Raw genomic sequence first — 22,378 nt, forward strand, 5'->3', positions numbered from 1 at the left:
TCCTGCCATCAGATCAGCGCGGTGCGCCGGCCGCAGCGCACCGGCCGCGGTGACCATTGGAGGGTGAACCAACGGCAAAGGAAGACCTTTCTGTCTCTCTGTCCACTCTGCCTGTCAGAAAATAAAAAAATCCAGCTACAAAACACTAGGAGACAAAAGCTCCATGGGGTTGGCATTGTGCATTGAATCAAGACACTGCTTGCGATGCCCGCGTCCCATTTAAGAGTGCCAGTTTGAGAGCCGGCTGCTCTGCTTCCAGTCCAGCTCTCTGCTAATGTACCTGGGAAGCAGGATGGCAGCTCAAAGATTCCGGCCGCTGCCACCCTGGGGGAGCCCAGGTGGGAGCTCCTGGAACCTCAGTAGCTTCAGCCTGGCCCAAGGCTGCCTGTTGGGGTCATTTGGGAGTCAACCAGTGGATATAGGATGGATCGATCTCATCTGCCCCCTACCCCTATGCCACCACTGTGCCTTTTCGAGAAATAAAGAAATAAATCTTAAAGAGGAAAACGCCAGCAAAGCTTTAGTGATTGCTTCCTACTTGGCTTTGAAAACCTTTTGTCCAAGGAGTTCTTACCAGCAGAGGCACTGGATGCTTGTGGTGTGGGTGAGCCATCCTTGCCTGGCCGCATGCATTTTAATTCAGTCTGACTTTCCAGACATCTGAGAAGCAATCTGTCTTTAATAGCTGTATGATCAGAATCTTTGAAAGAAATGGCTGGTGTTGCTTTGAGGGTATGAACTGTAGCGTGGGAACACAGCATGGCAAGTGAGGTACTCAGAGAAAATTGGAACTGAAAGCATCAGAAATCCATGTTTTATGCCTGTGCCTTGGGAGGCACCTTATTTTCATAGCCACCATTGGTTTTCTTCAAGTTCCCCACAAATACCTCCTGGAAAGCGTTCTTCCCGTACAGGAATCAGGCGTCCGTTGATGTCCCCTGTGAGTGGCTGCCAGTTTGCAGAAAGTCCTGGTGAACTCGGGTCACCTGCTGGGCCCCAGCCACATGCATGTGGACCTCCCAGCTTGGCTTTCTTCCAGGCTGTTAGGTGAAATTAGGCCCAGAAAATCGGATTATTCCATCCCAAGGGAGAGGGCTGATAAGCACCAGAGGACTGCTCTTCTCCTCGCCCCTTGCTGGGGTTGAGGTGTTGCTGCTGCTCCCCAGGCCAATTTGTTAACAATTAGTACTCATTAGAACCATTTCCTGTGATTGATTCTACACGTTTGACAGAGCACTTTTAGGAAACTGGACCCCCCACCCACCCACCCAGGGTAGCTCTCCCTAAATGTTGAGCAGCTAAAAGTGTTCAAGACCCAACGTAATTCCCAACCAGAGCCGTTGTTTCCAAGTAATTATTTTTGCTTTGGGCCCCACCTGCCATCCTGTCCAGCTAAAAGATGTGCTGGAACAAGGACATACTTCTTAATTAGCAGAGGTGGTGGGTGAGTCGGTATGGGAACAAAAGGAATTTTCTTTCATTATCTGCCTGAGCTGCCTGTAGTCGATCTTGAAGGGACAAGGCTGCCAGCTTGCCACACAAGGCAAGTATTTGCGAGAGTGTGAAATCAAGTGTGGGACTTGTGCGCTCTCTGTATCCAGGCTGGGTTTTTGTGTCTGTGTTCACCTTTGTCCGTTGTGAACTCCAAATATAGAATCATAAATGGAGTCCTTGTGCATTGCACTGGAATTTAAATATTGCCAGTGTCAGCTTGGTGAAATATTATATATGACTTTAATAAAATTAGCATAAATACTATATGCATTTGAAATTGTTCTGGGAAGAAGGCATTGTATTTATCTAACTTTTAAATATAGATCTACGTGCTTTCCAGCGCTGAAAATTTATATCCAACAAACATGCTGTTATGTGCTAATTAAAATATTTATTATCGGTACAAGTATCATCCACTGTTCCCTTACTTTCTTGAAGCTTCCTTATTTAGATGAAGAAAGTATGCCTTATTTCTTTTAGTAATTAATGGTCTTTACATAGGAACTCTCCAGTCATTTTTGTAGGCTCAGAATTAAACCTCAGTGACACTGCCCCCACTTGGTGCTCTGTTCTCCAAATTTCCCTTTGCTTTTTGTTAACATTTAAATTTCAGTCTCTTCTCCTGTTAGTGTCTCTTGCATTTCCTAATGCTGAAAATGTTTCTTCTCATTGTTGGGAAACATGCAGATGTGAACTAAGTCTCTTTCCCTTTCTAAATTTCCTATCCCCTATCAAAAGCTCTTAGCCATGGAGAAATTAAGTGTATGTTCTTTTGTGAAATGCCCTGTGCTCAACCCTTCTATCCTTAATAAACAGAGATGGTATTGACACAAGTGAGTTTTGTTTAACCACACTACATTTGCTTCTTAATTAGTGAGTGTTCATCTGTCATCAGCTGCAGCTATGACACCCTCCCCGCTAACATGTTCTGTCATAAATAATCAATGAGGCACTATTAATATTCATGAGCTGGAATCTGTGTAGTCATGTGCGCTGATGCAGAGACAGGGGGAGTGTTGCCATGAACTGCCAGGAAACTCCGTGTGTGTCGGTGAGTGCGAGCTACTTAGGGAAGGCGAGGGAGGCATGCTGCACGCGGCGCCCGGCTCCTGCCTGCAGCTGACCGTGGACTGTCTGTGTTTCTGGACTGGAGTGACTGATGAAAAACAGTAGTCGAGACTGGAGGGTGATTCACTTTCAGTTGCCTTGCCGCTCCGTTCTGGGGACACTGGAAGATCAGCTCCCTCGCTCTGCTTCCTAGAATGGGCTGCAGTTTGTGCACTTTGCAGAAGAGAGAGGAGCACTACAAACTGCTGTATGAAGTTTCCCAGGTGAGTGAGGGTCTCAGGCCGGCAGGTGCACGGCCGGGCTTTGTGTGTGTCCGAAAGAACAGGGCGTCTGGCTGCACTCTGTCTGCCTTCGGCTGAGTGCAGGGTGGAGAGCACGCTGGCGGCTGGGGGCTTTCCGCTTTGGTCCGGGGTGGCATTTGCCGTTTCTTTGCCACTCCCCCTTGCCATGACTTCCTGTGGGATGCTTTTTTCACATTTGGGGTAGCTTCTGCCAAGACGTCAATCAAGGAAGAGGAGCAGCCCTGAGATCCTGTCTGTAACATTTTGAGATACCTCTTTCATTTTGGAATAATGTTGACATTTGAAAACCACTTGTGTCATTGTCTGCATAAATACTGGGATTTAATAGTTCTCTGATCTCAGCTGTTCTGAATAGACAGGAAAAGTTTCTTGCCAAATCTTGTTAGCCAGAGGAAATTATTGGATTAATTAGGACTTTTTGCTTTGGTTTAGAGGAAGACCTGCTATTTTTGATTTAGAGGAGGAAAGATACATACTATGCCTTGCTTTTACAAGGAGATAAAGGGATATTTTTCTTGCCACGTCTTCTTGGATCCTTTTTTATTCTTTTGCCTGTTAATACTAGAAATGCATTTCAGAAGCTTATTGAAATGTCTGTATGACCTAGAGAAAGTGTATAAATTCAGATGTCTCTCAGGGCTTGTTCAAATAAAAACAAGAAAGCCGTGTCCCCAGCCTTCTTAGCGGCATTGTTTTAATTGCCCATATTATTTGGGCAGGTTCCCCTGGGGGGCGAATACTGAGGTTCACATTCCTTGTCTGGCAAAATAAAGTTTATTTCTGCGCATCCCAGTCAGCCCCAGATGCGCCCCACTGTCCGGTTTGTGTTGAGATGGTACCGCTCATGAAAGGCGGTGTTGGGGAGGTTGGTGGTCTGTGGCCCAGCCATCGCGGAGTGCCCGCTGCCTACCCGTTCCCGCCACACCCCGCCCCCACCCGGACGTGATGCATTTCACAGTGGGCTAATTACAAAGTGGATTCGCTACACATGAAACAGCCCCTTCAGTTGCAATGTTAATGCACATTTTCATGGTAATGTGATCAGAGGCTCATTAGCCAGTTTCCAAAATGATCTTCTGCATTAATTAAATATAAAAATGACTCCTTTATCACCACAGAGAGGAAAAAGAAGATTAACATTGTTAATTACACCAGGGGCAGTACCTTTTGCTTGGTGTTTGCGCTGCAAACTTGCAAGGAGAGGCTGCAACCACACTGGGTGCCTGCCTCACTCCCCTGCACTTGGACTGAAGCAAACCGTCTGTAGGTGGAACACTCGGCTGTGCTTTGGCTCTCGGAGTTGAGTTCTCGGGTTGTGTTTTCTGTGGATGGTGGAGGAGCAGAGGAGTGGATTCCCCAGTCGTTTTTCTCCGTGTGTTTGGGCTCTGAGTCCCTGAATGGATGTGAAAGTCTAGTATGTGTGTGTGGGTCGGGGTGGGGCTGGGGGGGCAGGATTGTCCCTCATAATGCCTGGGTTTAGCTGCTTATGTTCTGAGAAATCCAGCAGGGTGGCTGCCTCGGGAACGGACCGCTGGTTAGCTCAGGAATAGCAGCCTCTGCGAGGGGCTTTTTAAAGAATCCTCTGTGAGTTTTGCATTCAAGTGCTTCCTAAATCTCAGGAAAACAGATAAACCGCTCGCTTCACTGCCTCCACCGGCACTCTTCCTTGGAGTGCTTTTCTGTCCTCCACTCCAGAGTTTCAGTACTTGTGGTCCTTAATAAAGAGGGTGAAAGATGCAGTATCAGCTCCCATTTAACCGGCTTTTATGAGATAAGTGGAAACCCCAGCTGAGAGGTCTTGCAGGAGGCGCCCTCCTCCAGCTCATCTCTAGATCTGCCTGCTGTTTGGTTGAGTTAATGGCAAAGATAAGATATCAAAGGAGAACAGTGATCGGCTCCTATAATACACCAGAGCCCCATGGGGCGCTGTGCTGCCGGTTCCTGTTTTTGTTGGGAGAGACGGCACCTCAGAGCACGGTTCTTGGCCAGGTGTGCGAAGAGTGTGGAGCTGCCCCTGCCGGAGGTACCTGTTTGCTAGAGTGGCCCATTGCATCTACTCACCTCTTTTGAAGGAATTAGCTCCTGCAAACATTAACACCTGGCTGCCCAAATCCTGTTTATTGACAGACTTGGGATTCTCATATCGCCTGCCTTTTTTGTTTCGTTATTGCTTCTTCACAGCTGAGGCAAGCTGAAGTCGAGCTGGGGAATAGAATGATTTTAGATCAGCAGTGACTGCCGGAAGCACTCCCAGGAGCAGAAAGCGTATTTCTGTATGACGGGATCATGATGGCATTGAACTTGGTCCCGTTTTTGTTCGAGATGCAGTGTCCCAATAATAGCAGGCATGCAGACGATCGGAATGCGCTTAGGTGTGAGAGGAGGTCAGGTTTACGTCCTGTTGTTGGGTTTTGCTCCTAGAGAAGAGCCAGGGCTCTGTGGGCAGACGGGATGGGAAATAGTTTTCAACTGGAGTTGGACCAATCACACTGCAGCCTGCACAGGGATGCGTGAGTCCGGGCTTTGGGGAGGTACAGGGAGACTCCTCCCAAACGGTGTTCATGTGGCTTTATACGCCTGCCAACTTGAGTGTGCGCTAGGTGCAGGGGTTTATTTTATTCAAAGTGGGTTATTCATTAACCTTTTAAGAATCAGTGGGCAGTTCTAGCCCTGTCCTGCTATTGACTGGAGCCGAGTTGCTGCTTCCTATTAATCTGACTCAGTGGCCACTTGGACCGAGAGGGCTGCAAGGGCTGATTAAGCATTTCTGGCCTAATAACAGATTTATTTCCCCGTGAGTTGGCCTTGCAGTACCTAAATCATCTGACGCTGTAGCTTGGGTTTTTAATGCATAAATCAAATGTAACTTTTCCACTGATGGGCGTGATTCAGACTGTCACGGGGCTGAGTAACGTGTTAGAACCCAGGGCAAACGTTTCGAAGCTGGCACGGTTCAGGGAGTGTTGCTACAGTTTCTGTGGAATCCTGTCACGTGGTCTCCCAGGGTCCTGTTGGTGCTCACTTGCTGCGTCAGAGAAAATCGACGAAGACCGGGTCCCTGCGCTGACTCGCTTCTTGGGAGCAGGCGCTGTCGGGCAGCACAGGGTGGCTTCTCCAGTTCCAGGGCGTGGCCCAGCTGCACGCTTGCATCCATGGACCAGAATCATAGAGCAGAACAGAGCCTGTCCCGAGTGGAGCGACCCAACCGCAGCACCGGTCACGGTGACCCCGTCCCCAGAGCGTCTTCTGATTGAACCCTTAGGAAAACGTCGCCGGTGGCTGCTGCTGGCGTCACGTTCCGGGAAGGGCTCGTGGCTCCCTGCGACTGTAACCTAAGGACCAGTGACCTGCGTGAGCACTGCGGGCCCTAGCAGTTGGTGCTGGGCTCCCGTCCTGTCTTCCCCGATGACATGTGACATCCTCCAGGCCACCTGATTTTCATTCCTCTATAAGCCGGCCTCTGGGTTTGGACAGCTGTCACTCCTCCCTGCTCTTCCGGCTCTGTGGAACACCCTCCATACTCACCTTTCCCATAGCTACATTTTTTCCCCTTGGTATCACTAGTTTTCCTGGTATCTCTGTGGGAGGAAAATTGGCTTACAAGATGAATCTGTCCCACCTAGGCCCTCCCGGCATTTGGTTTCCTTTTGGAGCTCCTTTGCCGCACCTCCGTGAGTCATTGAGTTGTAGGCTGCTGGAGGGCAAGTTCATTGCTCGCTGTCCACTAACCTGCACCCACAGCACACCCTCAAGGAGACGCCTGTAACTCCTTGCTCATCCACAGCCTTGGGCTGCGTCGTACAGTGACCCGTTGGGTTGCGTCCCTCTGCCTGCCTCTCCATGCTCTCCTGCAGAGCTGGTCAGATGGGCCAAGCACCTTGTGAGGGAAGCTGAAAGTTGCGTTGTTTGCAGCCTGTGCAGGGTGTATTAGGAAACAGTCATGGGATTGGAATGCGGCAGAAGGAAGACAGGGAGAATGACACAGGAGGGGGTGGGGGAGAGGGAGCCCAGTTGGGAGGATGGGAGTTAGCAGTTCATCGCATCTGTGAGGATCAGACAAGGAGCCTAGGAAACACGGAGCAGCTGGCCGGAGGGGCCTCACTTTCCCTGTCCTGATGCCCTCTGACAGTCAGCGTCCTGGTGAATTTGCTGGAGTGAGGTGTCCGTTCCTTCCAGCCCGATGAGTGCAGACGTACCAGGGAAACGTCTTCTCCTGAAGCCCTCCAGCAGGTGTCCTCCATTCTAGACTTGAGGGTCTGTCTGTCCAATGAACTTCTGGTGAGCGCCGTTGGCTTCAGGTATGCCAAGTTCTGACCTTGGCCATGGGCGGCACAGACGTGAGTGACAGTTCTTTTTGAGAAAGGCAGAATCTGGGGGCAGAGAGAAATAGAATTTGCATCTAATGTAGTAAGTGAAGAAATACATCAGTGGTGAGGTGGACAGGTGACTACAGGTTCTCAACATGCTAGGGCCTTGAGAAAGGAGAAGAAAGAGGGAATCAAAACCATGGAAGGGTGGCAGCCTGTCCACCGAGGTAGCAAACAGGTGACAGGGGTGAATGGAGTTCCGCTAGGGGACCTGTTAGCCGTAAGTTGCACTAAAGCCTGAGATTGTGGTGGGGTCCTGTGTGCTGGCCTGACAGTGACAGGCGAAGAAGCCCCAGAGCATCTTCGTGCCATGCTTTGTCTGCTTTTCATTTTTAGGAGAGAGAGCTCTGATGAGCTGTGTGTGTGTGCACATGGCTGCAGTGTTTGCTGGATAGCACCTGGCCTTGAACACGGGATGCTGCGGGCTCTGCAGCGAGACCACAGCAAGGCCACAGCCTCTGAGCGGCAGGAGCCGTGCTCAGGAGGCGGCAGCCTCTGTGCGTTTCTACCTTGTGAGACTCGGGGATGCAGTGAGGCTTACCGAGAGGGACTAGGAGGAGAGAGGTGAATTCTGGGAGGGGAGAGGCTGTGGAGTTCCTTTGTGGGCTCTCGAAGGCTCATCCAGTGGGTAGAGAAAGTGTGTGTCTCCCGTGTGAAACGTGAGAACTACAGCCTGAGGGGGACAGGAGCGAGGCGCAGCATTGAGAACCATTCCAGAGAAGAGAGGCGAGGAGGAAAATTGGGAATGCTTACAGAAGAGGAAGTGGGACAGAAAGTCGGGGTGGGGCGCCGAGGAGAGAGGTTTCTGTAGGGGTAGCTGTTGAGTAATCAGTGCGTCAAAAGTCTGGGGTTTATAAATGCCCTGTGCCCTACTGTGCGGGAAGGACCTGTGCCACGTGCTGGGAGTGCCGTGAGCCCTGAGTGATGTTCCCAGCTGCAGAGAGCCCCTCGTCCAGGCCCTGCCTCTTCTTGGGATGCCCATAGGCAGCGAGGCATGGTGGGAGTCTGGGAGGACTGCCAGGCTGGCCCAACTGGGGAAGGCTGAGGGCTTTTTGGTTCTTACGTGGCCTGGGAGTGTAGGGAGTGTGGCCCTCCCGCTGTTCCATCCTGCTTCCTCCCCACCCCCACAGAAGGAGCACCTGTTTGGAGTGTCTTGTACACTGCACCCTATCTCAGAATTGCCTTCCTGGAGAACCTAGCCTGAGGATGCCCACAGAGCATTTCCCTGCAGGAATGAGCAAGAATAATCTAGAAATGGGTTGATTCAAGGGTAGGTTGGACTGCTCGTTCCAGAAGTTGAGATATGGCAGGTTATTGGTATGGGGTTCAGATTTTCTGGGCCTTTGGAGTTCAGAATTCCTGGGCCTTTCATTTTTTACTTGGAAAATTACTTAAACTTGTGATATTAAAACTAAAAATTAATACCATTCCTTTAAAACCTAAGTTAATGCACATTTTGGGTTGTGATGTTCAGATAATGCTGATAATATTGTATTGAAAAAATAAAACATATACTTAAGCCTTGGACCTGCGTTAAATAGCATTAGCATTTGGAAGAAAACTATAAATGTTAAAAACGTTTTTGTGGAATTTTTAAAAATTAAAGTATACATTATAATGATTATAATTAATTTATATAGGTGCGTTTCCCTACTAGATGGGTCATAATAAATATTTCCCTGACATCTATACACTTAATTTCTCTGTATTTTCACCATTTATGTAATTGAGGTAGGCCTAGGGGAAGATTAGCCGTGTCTTGTTGCGTATTTGTCTATCTGGGTAAGATAATGTAGAAGAAGGTTTTAGAGGTTCCATATTACAAACAAGGGAGATATGTTACCAAAAGCTTACCTAGTAGGTGTGCAGATAACTGATTCTTCAGCTCTGTTAGTGAGTAACCAGTTCCTGAGAGAAGTTGTGTGTAAAGAAAGAAGACTTACTGGGCCCCATGATTTTAGCTGCCCAGGTCTGAGTCCAGGTCGCTCAGCTGTCTGGGGAGGCAGGAAGAGGGCTGTGGTGGAGCCAGTGTGTGCCGTGGCAAGCCAGGAAGCAGAGAGAGTTGCCCGGGCCAGTGTGGGTTGTGCAGCCAACCCTGTCACTGCAGCATATTCCCAGGTCACACCCCCAGGGACGCAAAGACCACCCACCAGGCTCACCTCCAAGTCTGCAGTCTCTCCAGGTAGCACCCCCATGAGGCCAAGGCCTTTAGGGGACCCTGAAACTGACATCCAAACTACAGCAACGCACATGAACCTGTTGGTTAAGTGGGATTATCCCATTAGAAAACTCTTCAGTTTCTTTGTTGTTGTTGCAAATGCTTTAAAGTTCATGATCTGAACCAGGTACACATCTGTGGGCTGGTTTCCAGTCACGGTGGATGGCATGTCCTATTAGCATGCGGTAGTTTCTTTTTTTTTTTTTTATTTTTTATTTTTTGACAGGCAGAGTGGACAGTGAGAGAGAGAGAGACAGAGAGAAAGGTCTTCCTTTGCTGTTGGTTCACCCTCCAATGGCCGCCGCGGCCAGCGCGCTGCGGCCGGCGCACCGCACTGATCCGATGGCAGGAGCCAGGTACTTATCCTGGTCTCCCATGGGGTGCAGGGCCCAAGCACTTGGGCCATCCTCCACTGCACTCCCTGGCCACAGCAGAGAGCTGGCCTGGAAGAGGGGCAACCGGGACAGAATCCGGCGCCCCGACCGGGACTAGAACCCGGTGTGCCGGCGCTGCAGACGGAGGATTAGCCTAGTGAGCCGCGGCGCCGGCCAGCATGTGGTAGTTTCTTAATGTCACAAGAGTTACTAAGTTAAGTATGAAGATGGATGGGTAGCGAAAACTCCTTTGACAGCAGTCAGTCAGCATCAACTACATGGTTCTTGGGTAAATAGATACTCACATACTGAATACCTACAAGTCGCGTAGTAAGAAAGGAGCAGGAGCTCAACCAGCAGGTGTTCAAGACGAGGCGTGTGAGCTGTGGTTGTTGACGATCTGCACCCCTGACATGGTCCTCATTCGTGTGGGAAGAGTGAGCAGGTGCTCAGAACCGAGTCTGCCCGTCACTGTCTTCATGGTCCTCCCCATAATTTACCTTAGGGCAAGTGCTGTAAGAACTGTAGGTGTTATTCATCAGAAACGTCGTCCTCTTGTGACTTGTGTGGAGTTGGGCACCTCTGGGTGTTGATTTGTCTTGAGGTTCGGAATCGTGGATCATGGAAGTGCAGCTGTGCCTTTCACATCTGATGCGCCATCTCCGCCGCTGTCTCCCTTCCAGCTGCCTTCGTCTCTTCTTTCTTAATTCTTTGGCTTTCAGTGTGGAATGCCAGCTTTGAAAGGGTTATTACAGAGAGTTCATTGTTTCCTTCAACAGAAATCTTAAGAAGTAGCAGCCTTATATCCTCCTCTGTGTTTCCAACGTATAACATCTAATTGCTAATTTGTGCCATTCTGTAACAAGCTGTAAATCTTGCTTTATGGTTGTTTGGGTCCTTGTAAAGCTTTCTGGTTTTTTACCCCCTCTGTTCTGCTTTATGTAGCTTTATAGAAAGGCTGTAGGAAATTTTTTTTTTTTTGGAAACTTGCTCTCATGTCAGTAGAAATTAGATTTTTTCTGAACTAACCTCTCACTCCCAAGCCTCTTAAGGGTCTGTTCAGGTACCTTTATTTAAAAAGAAAAAAAAAAACCTTTTTGAAGAGCATGTGAACAAAGAGCATTTCTAAAATCCTAGTATGGCTTAAAAGTAATAAATCCATAGATGAAAGCCCACCATTGGAGTGAGTGATAGTTAATATGGTTTTGTGATTGAATCACAGTAGAATGTGTTAAGATTTTTATAAAGTAAAAGAAAGTTGTGGGCAAAGCATTTCTCATTGAATAGCCACAAGTAATTAGTCTGCACTTGCTCTGTGCTCAGTACTCAGCTGAACAGTATCCCAGGGTACAAAATGAACACAGGGGCTGGCACTGTGGCATAGTGGGCTAAGCTGCTGCCTGCGACGTTGGCATCCCATATGGGCACTGGTTCATGTCCCAGCTACTACCCATTGGGTCCAGCTCCCTGGTGATGCACCTTGGAAAATTACTGAGAGGTGGTCCAAGGGGTCCTTCCCCTGCACCCACATGTGAGACCCAGAAGAAACTACTGGCTCCTGGCCTTGGCCATATCCAACCACACCTGCTGTGGCCATCTGGGGAATAAACAGCTGATGGAAATTTTCCAACTCCCATGTGATTTTTCAAATAAATAAGTAACTATAAAAAAATCAGGTTTCATGCATATACTTTAAAAAATGAGCAGAACTCTACTACCTTCTCCTGCAGTAGACCAAATCTCCCAGTGACTCCTCATGGAGGCCCTGGGACTCATATTTGCAATGTCCAAGCTTGTTTTGCCCATGCGCTTATGGAACCCAATATTAAGGCAACATGGGAAATCCTGAAAATACTGTGTTATGGTGCACACAGGGCATCACTGCACCATGGGTGCCATGCAACACCAGAGTGCAGCAGGTAGAATTGGCGTTGTACAGAGAAGGTGGAACAGGGGCTTTTCAGTCTGGTGGGAACATACATCTCCTCCCTCGCTGTGAGTTACTCAACCTCACTGAGCCAGTGTGGAGTCGGTTAATCTAAGCCTTGATGGGTTTTGTTGGCAGTGAAATAAGACAATCTGTTTAAAGGGCGTAAAGCATTAGAGGCGGATGTAAATGTCAGGTTTTGTGGTGGCAAGGGGGCTTCAGAACACTTATGGAAAATTCTCATTATCTTCCAGTCCCATTTTTCTGTGAGTGTTTTGGAGCCGCCTCCTGAGCCCCTGTTTCAGTCTAACAATGACAGTGAAGTAGGTTTTGGAATTCCCACTCTACAGAGGAGCGAATGAGGCTCAAAGTCACCGTGTGACAAGATCACGTTGCCAGCAAGCAGAACGCCCAGAACTGCAGCCAGGACGGGCCAGGTGCTGAGTCTGCATTGTGTCGCTGTGAACAGTAGAGGTCTCATTCCCTCTGAGCTTCTCACGTGTCCACTGACTTGGTCCAGGAACACCAAGCTGGTGGCTCTTTGCAGGCAGAGCAAATACCAGATAGAAGAAGGGGGGAGAAACGGACATAAGGGAGGAAGGGAAGAAAAAAGGGAGAGACAGGATACAAATGCTATTTGTACGTCTGGAGAGTGTTTATAGAAGATCCCCTTTTTGCATAAGGAAGAGAAAAAGTTCCTTTCCAACACCTCTTAGGCTACCATTTTTGCGGCTAAAGCCAAACCATCTCACTGTGAGAGCCATTGAGTGTTTTGGGTTAGTGAATCTTCAGGGGTTGATTTGGTCTAGTGATTAAGATGTGGTTTGGGATGCCTGCATCCCATTTCGAGTGCCTGGGCTGGCGTCCCAGCTCCACCCACAACTCTAGCTTCTGCTTTTTCACACCTAAGAACCTGCAGTGGTGGCTCAAGTACTTGGGTTCCTACCACCCACGTGATGGACCAGGATTGAATTTCCAGCTCCTAGCTGTGGCCTGTCCCAGCCCTAGCCTTTTCAAGCATTTGGGGAGGGAACCAGTAGATGGGAGTTCTGTGTGCCTGTTTCTCTTACCCTCTGCATCTCAGATAAATAAATGTATTTTAAAAAAATCCTCTTTTTTCTATAAATCTCTGCTGGCAAAAAAGATTCCTTTACTGTCTGTTTTTTTCTCCTCTCTTCCTTACATCCCAAATTGTAGTCAAATTAAACTGTAGCATTGATTTGAAAACAGTATGATCTCTTCCATCTCTTTGCCTGTCAGCATGAAGACCCTCTTGTCTGGAACATCTTTCCCACCTGGACACTCTTTAAAAACTCTGATGCCTCAGGATTTAGCTCAGGGTTTGCCATCTGGAGCTGATCTCGGCTCCCAGGACCCACAGACCGCCCCCTGTGTGTGCCTTGTTGGCTTCACAAGTTGAAACGCAGGCAGCTGTCCGGCTAGCATTGGGATCTGCCCATCTCTGCAGGTCCCCCGTCTCACATAGAGCCTGGTTCACTCCCCAGTGTCTGCTATGGCCATAGCTGTGCCTGGCCACACCAGAAGCTGGGAACTGGACCCAGGCCTCCCATGTGAGTGGCAGGGATACAATTACTTGTTTTCGTGCTTAGCGACCTAACTGCTTTCTCAGTCTCCAGCTGCATGAATGCTGTTTTCAGTCTGTGCCTCCTCAGAGCCTATCCCCGTGTCCATGCATGTGCCCCTCGATTGCAGGGTAGAAGGCTGCGTGCTGGGTGAGCTCGAGCCTGGGGAGAAGGAGCACCAGGGAGTGAGACAGGACCTCTGCCTGCAGGCAGCTTGCTGTCCAAAACCGTCAGCAGTAGAAGTGGACACACAGAGAGCTGTGGCCCAAGGATGTCTTAGTTCTGTGGGAAAGAAGGGAAGTGAAGGGTCGTGGGATTCCATAGTAGTGGTGAGTTGCTCAGGACACAGGAAGATTAGAATCAGATCTAAAGCAGGGCAAGTGCTATGTATGAAATATGCACAGTGCTCTGTGATAGTAAGTAATTGCTGATTGAATTAGCAATTGTCACATTTCTCCTTTTGCTGCCTTTCATGCTGTAAAATCAAAATAAGCTATTTGTGTGAGGATAACCATTTACACACACACACACACACACATATAATGTGATTTATATCCAACACTGGAAAAGTGAAGTATGGCTAAATTGTTAGACTCTTTTATATATGCTCCCCATTAATGTACAAAGAATTTAATATGATCATTATAAAATATCCTGGACGTTACCTAAATTTTCCCAGATGATGGTGCCTTTGGGTTTCATAATTATTCTAACACTTAAATGAGAATCTCTCCCAGTGAAAATATCCCTATTAAGCTTATAAAGCAAAGAATAGCCTCTAAAAATCATTTCTGAAACTTTAAGCTCTAAATAAAACCTAATCGCATTTAATAATATATGGAAATACATTTTTCCAATAACTCAAAATCACATTTCTCTGAGTTTTTGCTTTGACAGCTGGGATGTTCTTTGAGCCATGAACAATAGGGTAAGAGTAAAGATAATCTCCCTTCATGCACCCAAGATCCATTAAGCATTTCAGGAAGCTGGCTCGGTGGCCCACAGATAACTTGAGATAGAAAACTCGGAGCAGAAGTTACATTTTTGCATTTTAAAAAGTTCCTTTTTAAACAGGATTAATTTTTCTATTTCCATGAAAATTAGGTATGAACTGTGACCAAAATGCTGAATGTATTTGCTGTGTCAAACTAGACTCTTACCCAGATCCCAGGGAAATCTAATGGAGGAGGGAGGAAGGAGAAGAGGGAGGGAGGGAGGAGAGGAGGCAAGGATGGAGGAGGAGAGGATAGTTTGTCTTGCTAATGGTGGCCATTTTAATAACTATGTAAATGTGATGTCTCTACCTTGAGGAATTTGTAAATTTTGGAAAAGTTAAGTAAAAGTTTTTAAGGTTTTTGGCATTGTGATACGTTATACTTAGTGCAGTAAATAGAATTGAGACAAAGTTGGATCTGGACAGTAGCCCATCCAGTAAACTGTATTTTAGTGCATATGAAATACAAGATAGAAAGTTGTAGGAAAGTGTCTCGTGAATTGCCTTGGACCTGATGGCTTAATCTCGTCTTTTCTATGTCTACCTTCTGAAGTAGACAGTCACCAACCAGTACCAATAAGTAGGGTAGGACAGATTCATCATATGGTGAGCAGATTCATGGTCCACTAGCAACAGATTTACAGAGGTGCTTCAAGAAGCTAATAGGAAAATGCACTTAAGAGAGGAGTTTGTTTGGGTGTGTAAGTCTTCAGAAACCCATGTGTGCTTTTCATAATACTCCTGTTCCATGAGCTTGTTGAGGACCCCTCGTATTTCAGTACAGTCTGTGACTACCCGTTCTTTCTCAGGTTTCTGGGGCCTATGTGTACATGAGACTTTTTAAAAAGTTGTTGAAATAACATTAAATACCAATTTACTTTTTTATTTATTTATTTATTTATTTTGACAGGCAGAGTGGACAGTGAGAGAGAGAAACAGAGAGAAAGGTCTTCCTTTGCCATTGGTTCACCCTCCAATGGTTGCCGTGGCCAGCACGCTGCGGCCGGTGCACCACGCTGATCCGAAGGCAGGAGCCAGGTACTTATCCTGGTCTCCCATGGGGTGCAGGGCCCAAGCACTTGGGCCATCCTCCACTGCACTCCCGGGCCACAGCAGAGAGCTGGCCTGGAAGAGGGGCAACCGGGACAGAATCCGGCACCCCGACCGGGACTAGAACCCGGTGTGCCAGCGCCACAAAGCGGAGGATTAGCCTAGTGAGCCGCGGCGCCGGCCACCAATTTACTTTTAAAACTGTTCTTACAAGTCTTTCTGCCATCATTCTGTTATTCCTCTTGAAATGAAGGTCAGGGGTCCTGGCTTCAAGAGATAAATAACTGATGACAGACAAGGCTGAGGGAAACCACTGGGATGCATGCAGAGCCTCTCCTGCAGAATCCGCCTGCGAATATCCCACTTGTGACCCCCTTTGCTGGTCCCCGTTTGCGGGCCACACAGTTGTCACTTGGTCTGCGGCAGGTGAGCCTGACCACTGTGTGTCCTGCTGGTATCTCTGCACCCAGCCCCACATCACCAGTATGCCAGTAACTGCTCCCAAGGGCGTCCTCTGTCTGCTTCCTGCACAAATCCTTGATTTTCATCTTCACTACGGTCAGAAAATAACTTTGTAACTGGCCACTTGCTTTGAAGTTTATTTGGATGGCTTTGAAGTATTCACAGCTTTCTGACCGGTATTATCTGTGTTTTAGAGATCACAGAAAGTTCTTAGAAAGAAAAGCACTTAATAATTTGAGACATTTCTCTTTTTTAAGATTTATTTTATTGATTTTAAAGAGTTACAGAGAGACAGAGACAGGCAGAGAGAGAGAGAGAGAGAGAGAGCGAGCGAGCTTCCATCCACTGGTTCACTCCCCAAATGGCCACAATGGCCAGAGCTGCACCTATCTGAAGCCGGATCCAGGAGCTTCTTCCGGGTCTCCCATGTGGGTGCAGGGGCCCAAGGACTTGGGCCATCTTCTACTGCTTTCCCAGACCATAGCAGAGAGCTAGATCTGAAGTAGAGTAGCTGGACACAAACTGGTGCCCATATGAGATGCCAGCACTACAGGCTTGGGCTTCAGTCAGCTGCGCCACAGTGCCAGCCACTCTGTTGATACTTCTTGTATAGGTTTAGTTTCCTTCTGTACGATCTTATGATAAATTATTGCTTTTCGATGGTGCATTAGAGACAAAAGAAATGACTAACAGGACCTAAGGGACCTATATATTAATAGTGTAGTAGTAGTTGTAGGTAGGAGCCAATGATTGGTCATGTGATGCCTGATGTTACCTTGAATCCTCCCAAAAAGAAATCAACGTGCTTAGAAAATGGTACTCTGACTGCTGAATATGGTGATGCATTTTAATTACTTACTGGTTTACATAGTGATACAGAAAACCAGAATAATCAAACTCCTTACTAACTCTAGTAAATACACTCCATTTTAAACCTTTAAAAATAATAAAATAAAACCATCTCTTCGTATAAGTTCTTACAAAGTGGAAATGTTACAAACGTGAGCCTTGATGGATGTCCATAGTTACTTTGTTTCACCTGGCATTTAAATTGTGTTAGCTTGTTAAAAAGGAAAAAGAATACCTTGAGCATATTCTGTCTTGGCATAAGTGTCCCAGAAACAGGCTTTTTGATAGAGACTGGAGGTGGGGGGAGATGAGAAGTGGGGTGGAGGAACTGTTTAAGGAACAGCCCATGGGGGAGCATGAAGACAGTGGTGCGGCAGAGGAACCTGTGGACCTGGGCTGGTGTCCGCAGAGCCCTGGGCTGATGGCACAGAGAGTTTGGGAGCTGGCAAGGCCCTGCTGAGCTGTCCCCAGCCAGATGCATGTAACGTTTGGATCTGAACCCGGCACTTCCCTTAGGCTGCGCACACTCCTAGAGCAGGATCAAGCATTGAAGCTGCAGGAGCCATTCCCCCAGCCCTTGAGGGGAAAGCGCCTGTTACAAAGGGGTCTCCTTGCCTTCTGTCTACTCATTCATCTCAGAATACCTGAACACATTCCCCAGGCTGTAATACAATTCTCCCACTGGGATTTTCACGAGGAGACAAGCTCATGTGATGGTTGAGCTTAAGGTGGGATTGCTCTCCTTTTAGTCATTTCCTGGAATGATGGTGTCATTGCCGCATGTTAGGAGAATGTGACAATGAACGTGTAACCTGTGGAAATGTGACACATTGTACCTGGAGGTTGATTTTGCTGAGGCTAAGACAGTCAGGTCGTGGTGTGACTGCACCTGCTCACCTTGCCCAAGCCTCGTTGTTGAACTTGTCAATGCCATGATCGCCTCATCGGGATGTTTGCTGCCTGTGTCCCGTGGCTTCCAGTGACTCCATCTTTCTGTCCCATTGCACTTGTGTGACTGGTGCTCCGTGTTCATTAAATCAATGGGCAAGAGCAAAGAGAAGAGAAACGCGCGCTTCCATTGATTGCTTCTCTGCGAGAGCAGATGAGTGCCCTCCAGTACTGAGGAGGAGTTCACGTGTCAGATTCCCCTCCATTCGAAGCTCTCATTAGCCCGGTTTGCTAAACACAGTCTCGTGTTTGGAAGGGCACTCTGTTCCCTGTGCTGAGAACCCACTCTCCTGAAAGGTTTGGTCTTGGTGAGATGAATTTAACCATGGTCACGTTGTTGATAGGCAGGAGTTCTTCGGGTAAATTCTCAGTACCAGCATCGATTAGATCGCACAGCTTGTGTGTCAGATTTTTCTTTCCTGTTGAGCTATCATAATGGATCATTTTATGTTCTGTGATGGCTGATAATTAAATTGACTGTTATTGTCAACTGGTGCCAAAACCACAGTGATTTTGGAAGACTCAGTCTTACCAAGTGTCTCTTGGATCTGTTGTCTGTCTCTGTGCTCAACTAATCGCAGAGCAGCAAGGTATTTCTGCAGTATTGAAAAAACATTTGTTTAATTGCATGACTTAATGTGTTCCATGAAAAATAATACCTGCCCCCAGCAGCTGCCATCATAGGGTCACACCCATCATAGGGTCACAACTGCCAAGGTTTTTTAGTTCTTTTTGAAATAAGTGAGATCAAATAAATTACTTGGTGGGTGGCAAATTCCCTGGAGGGAGTTGGCTGGCTCAGGAATCTCTGGGTACTTGGAATGCCTCAGATACTCTGGTCCCTTGTGGAGACAGGAAAGCAGGAAGCATTCTTCCGTGTTGACCTTGGTCATGAGGGTGGCGGGAGCTATTCTAGGACTTGGGCCATACGACTGTGTCTCTGAACACCTGTCACATTGGCTGGTGCACATTTTCGGCGGTACTAATGGTCAGGTGCTATGCAAATACTCGGTCCAAGTGTGGGACAAATGGAGCTAATCAGACCAGAGAAAGGTCCTTTCATGAAGAAAATGGTTCTACCCAGCACTGCCCGGTAGAATGGTGTGTGCCATCAAGTACAGTAGCCATCAGCCACATCTGGCTGATAAGCTCTTGTACTGTGGCAGGTGTCACTGAAGCGTTGGGCTTCTGATTTCATTAATTTGAGCTCACTTAAATTTCCACAGCCACATGTGGATCCTGGCTACTGTATTGGACAGCAGGGCTCTAGACATTCTTCAGGACTCAAATCCCGAGCTGTAGAAGTGATGCTTTCAAGTCTAAGTTTCATTCGTATTCTGCCCTCGTGTTTTTTTTTTCTTTTAAATCTCTCTGTGGAATTTTTTGAAGATGGATTATGTTTAAATATGCAATGCTTCTTGAAGAAGTGAAATAAAATATAAATTCAGAAGGGAAGACTAAAAATAGGAGTAACAGGGAGTAGCCTAGAGAGGAGGCTTAGCGCCTGGAACACGCGAGAGCTGCCTTAGGTAGCAGCGTGTAGTAAAGATGTTGGCACAAAAGCTTCACACAGTGAAATCCTGAAATTCCTGGTCATTGTTGTCTCCTACAGAAAACGGGGTACATTTTTTTCATGCAAATGCAGCACTGCTGTATTTCTAGAACTGAGAAAACAGTCATCAACTGGGACATTTTGAGATGATCCGTTCCCCTTTGAACTGCAGCAGTGAAAGTAGAGACAGTACTAAAATGGCCATGTTAATACCTGGAATTGGGGGAGCGGCGTGCACTCAGCACCTTCCTGATCTGCCCTGAATCTAGAACTGTAGCCCTCTCCCCTGTGCCTGCCAGCTGCAGAGGTCTCTGGGAAGTGTCGTGTCTTCAAAGCCTGTAGTGCGTTTGGACGTAATACTGTCGGTGAGTTCTGTGTGATTCAGTACACTCAGCATGTACGCCAAGATGCGTGCAATTCAGATTCACCGTTGAGTATAAACCCACCGCTTTTGGATGGAAGCCTATTCTTCCCCCTGCTAAGGGGAATATGTCCCATTCACGCCTTCAGGTCCTAATACAGTAACCACTGTCTCCATAGCCGTGGCCCTTATCCTGTCCCCCTGAGCGGTACAAGCAAATTGCCAAAATCTGAGGTTCCTCCGTGGCAGCATTTCTTTTTAAAAAAATTTTTAAAAATTTTTATTGATTTATTCAAGAGGCAGAAAGAACTCTCACGTGCTGCTTCAGCCCCCAGATGCCTCCCCCGGCCAGGTCTGGGACAGGCCTAATCCTGGTCTTCCATGTGGTTGGCACAGACCCGGGTAGCTGAGTCACCACCATTTCCTCCCAGGTCTGCCCAACAGGAGGCTGGAATTCGGAGTAAAGCCAGGCGCTCTGCCACGGGATGTTGATGTCCCAAGCAACATCACCACTCGACCAAACGCCTGCCCTGCGCCGGTTCTGTCACCTCTAGTCCACCTTTCCCTACTAACCCTCCCCCAGGTTCACCGAACCCCCATTTTCTCTGAGCTCCTGGCCCCTGGCGTCTGCTGCCTGTGCATCTCAGGAGGTGGCTTTACGCACTGTGCCACAACACCAGCCCTAGGTAAGAGGAATGTTTAAACAAGAAGGGAAGAAGTGAGTATTCCCTGACACTGGATGAGTGGAAGCTGAGAGGAGAAGGCAGAACCGAACATCAGGCCAGGGCTCCCAGCCACAGTCGTGGACGAGGGGTGGCACCGGCCCCAGAGAGAGCAGCTGTTGGGGAGCCACGGCCCTTGGATGCAGATGAGTTGGATGCAGGCTCCCCCTTGGCAGCTCACGGAGCCTCATGTGGTCTCCTGATGATTCACATGGGGACCGGTTGTTTTCCTCTTTGAATTCTCCACTGTTCCCATGGCACCAAGGCCATTGCCGGGCAAAAGGAAGGTCTCCAAGAAGTGTGGAAATGGATGCATTTCACATCACATGAACACCTTGCTATTAAATCATGTGGCATCAGCTATGAAATTTTAACTGAGATCCCAGTCCCACAGCTGAAGATACTGTGTTGTTTTTTTTTTGTTTCGTTTTGTTTTTGTTTTTGTTTTTTTTTGGAAAAAGAGCTGACCTCAAAAGTATTGGCTGCAGTTTTCCCAAATGTAGTTTACTGCCAGATGCTGTTTAAATGGAATAGAAGTGCAGTGAACAACACAAACTTTTCCACAGAGGAAAAGGGGCTCAGTTTTTAAAGACTTAGTTCTTGAATCTCTTAGCAAATGCTAAAAGAAAAATCTTGACAGTTCTCAAGACAAAGCTGTGCAGCAATGAATAATCTCACTTTTCCCCCTTTGCCCACTCGACTAGATCAGATGGGTGGATTATTGCATCCATCTGAGTCGTGTGGTTGCAACTATAATTTCAGAGAAACAAGACGTTTTCCATCAATGCTTGTGTGCCTTGTACCATTTTCAGAAACATGGCATTTGTGTTAAATTAAACTAAAATAATTTGACTTGCAAGTTTAAAATGTAGCCCTTAAATAATTGAAACACATTAGTGACTTTTTGGTAACATGAGTAGTAAATTAACCCAGTGGTTGATAGCGACTGTCCAATTAAATTCAGCAGAGAATGGCTGCTGGCGTTCTGTATGCAAAGCACTGTGTTTGCACAGGGATCTGCAGAGGTCAGAGATCTGACCCCTGGTGGCTCAGCGTCATAAGGGTCACTCATAGTAGAGCGAGACAAAATGTAAGTGATGACCAGGAAAGGGGGCGGGGTTGTGACTAAGGGTGAGCCAGGAACCTCGTGAAGGTCATGTGACCCAGGGGCTCCTAGGACATGGAACAATCTGGTCTCAGGGAGACCAGAGGGGAATTGTGAAGAAGGCAGAGGAATAAGCGACTGAAAAGCCAGGAGGAGACCCTGCGTCTCCTCGGGGGACCCCGAGGGCCACTCAGAGTTTGATTTGTGGTTGCAAAGCTTCCGATGCCTTGTCAAAGACGGGTGGCAAGACCAAAGCCGTGGTTGGCTCACATGAGGGGGGTTCCTGGCAGCAAGGTGGGGAGGTTTTAAGAGTACAGCAGTCCCCCACCCCAAGTGAAAGACAGAGCTTTGGGGGCAGAATACGTTGCCTGGCAGAGTTTCCTGGGGACTGCACAGGGGAGGGTCAGAAGGTCAGTGCAGTGGGTAACGCCCCTGAGAGGAGAGAGAATCCTGCGAACCACATGTGAGGAGGGACGCTCCCCTGGAGAGCAGAGGAGTCTCAGGGCAGCTGCCCTGGGGTCCTGGCTGCGGCAGAGAGAGCCGAGCGTTCCTTGCAGGAGGGTGCCTGCCACTTGTGGGCGGAGTGAGAGGACACATGCAGCTTTTACCAGGGAGGCAGGGCGGAGACTTATTTCCCAACAGCCCTTTACCCTTGATGTAGAACTGAGGTGATCATCAGCCCCCACCCCCACCCCAGTATCCTGCTGCTCCTCCCGACCTAATCAGAGAGACTTGTGCGAGCACTTAAACTTGCTGAAGTTTAACCTTGGCAGGTGGTGAGCATCCCTCCGAGAGCGAGCAAGGTCCGAGCGGTGGGCGGCACTCGAGATGGGTTTCCTGTGGTTTGCTGTCACACGGGAGGGAGGTAGGAGATGGGAGGGTGATGGAATATTCCAGCACATGGGCAGGAGAGGCAGGGATAGGGGCACCAGCTGGCTGGGAAGGGTACTTGTGAGAGGGAGCCAGGAGCATCACAGCGGGAGGCTGCTCTCCATGGAGACG

At 48.0% G+C, this 22,378-nt stretch overlaps 1 protein-coding gene across 3 annotated transcripts in view; it reads left to right on the forward strand.

Annotated features, from left to right (window-relative positions):
* The window catches only part of PDZRN4 (PDZ domain containing ring finger 4), a 357,880-nt gene that overhangs the window by 215,433 nt on the left and 120,069 nt on the right, over positions 1-22,378 (forward strand). Inside the window, exon 1 of one of the 3 annotated variants that reach the window (XM_051850940.3) lies at positions 2,502-2,825. The exons of the other annotated variants lie outside the window; for them this stretch is intronic. Within the exon in view, the coding sequence (XP_051706900.3) occupies positions 2,757-2,825 (69 nt within the window). The 5' untranslated portion in view covers positions 2,502-2,756. Of the gene's footprint in view, positions 1-2,501; positions 2,826-22,378 lie in introns of those variants that run through there. 3 annotated transcript variants of the gene reach the window in all.

This window comes from Oryctolagus cuniculus, chromosome 9 (genome assembly GCF_051225735.1).
Source record: "Oryctolagus cuniculus isolate XC-2025 breed Fujian yellow rabbit chromosome 9, ASM5122573v1, whole genome shotgun sequence".
In the NCBI taxonomy this organism is placed as follows: domain Eukaryota; kingdom Metazoa; phylum Chordata; class Mammalia; order Lagomorpha; family Leporidae; genus Oryctolagus; species Oryctolagus cuniculus.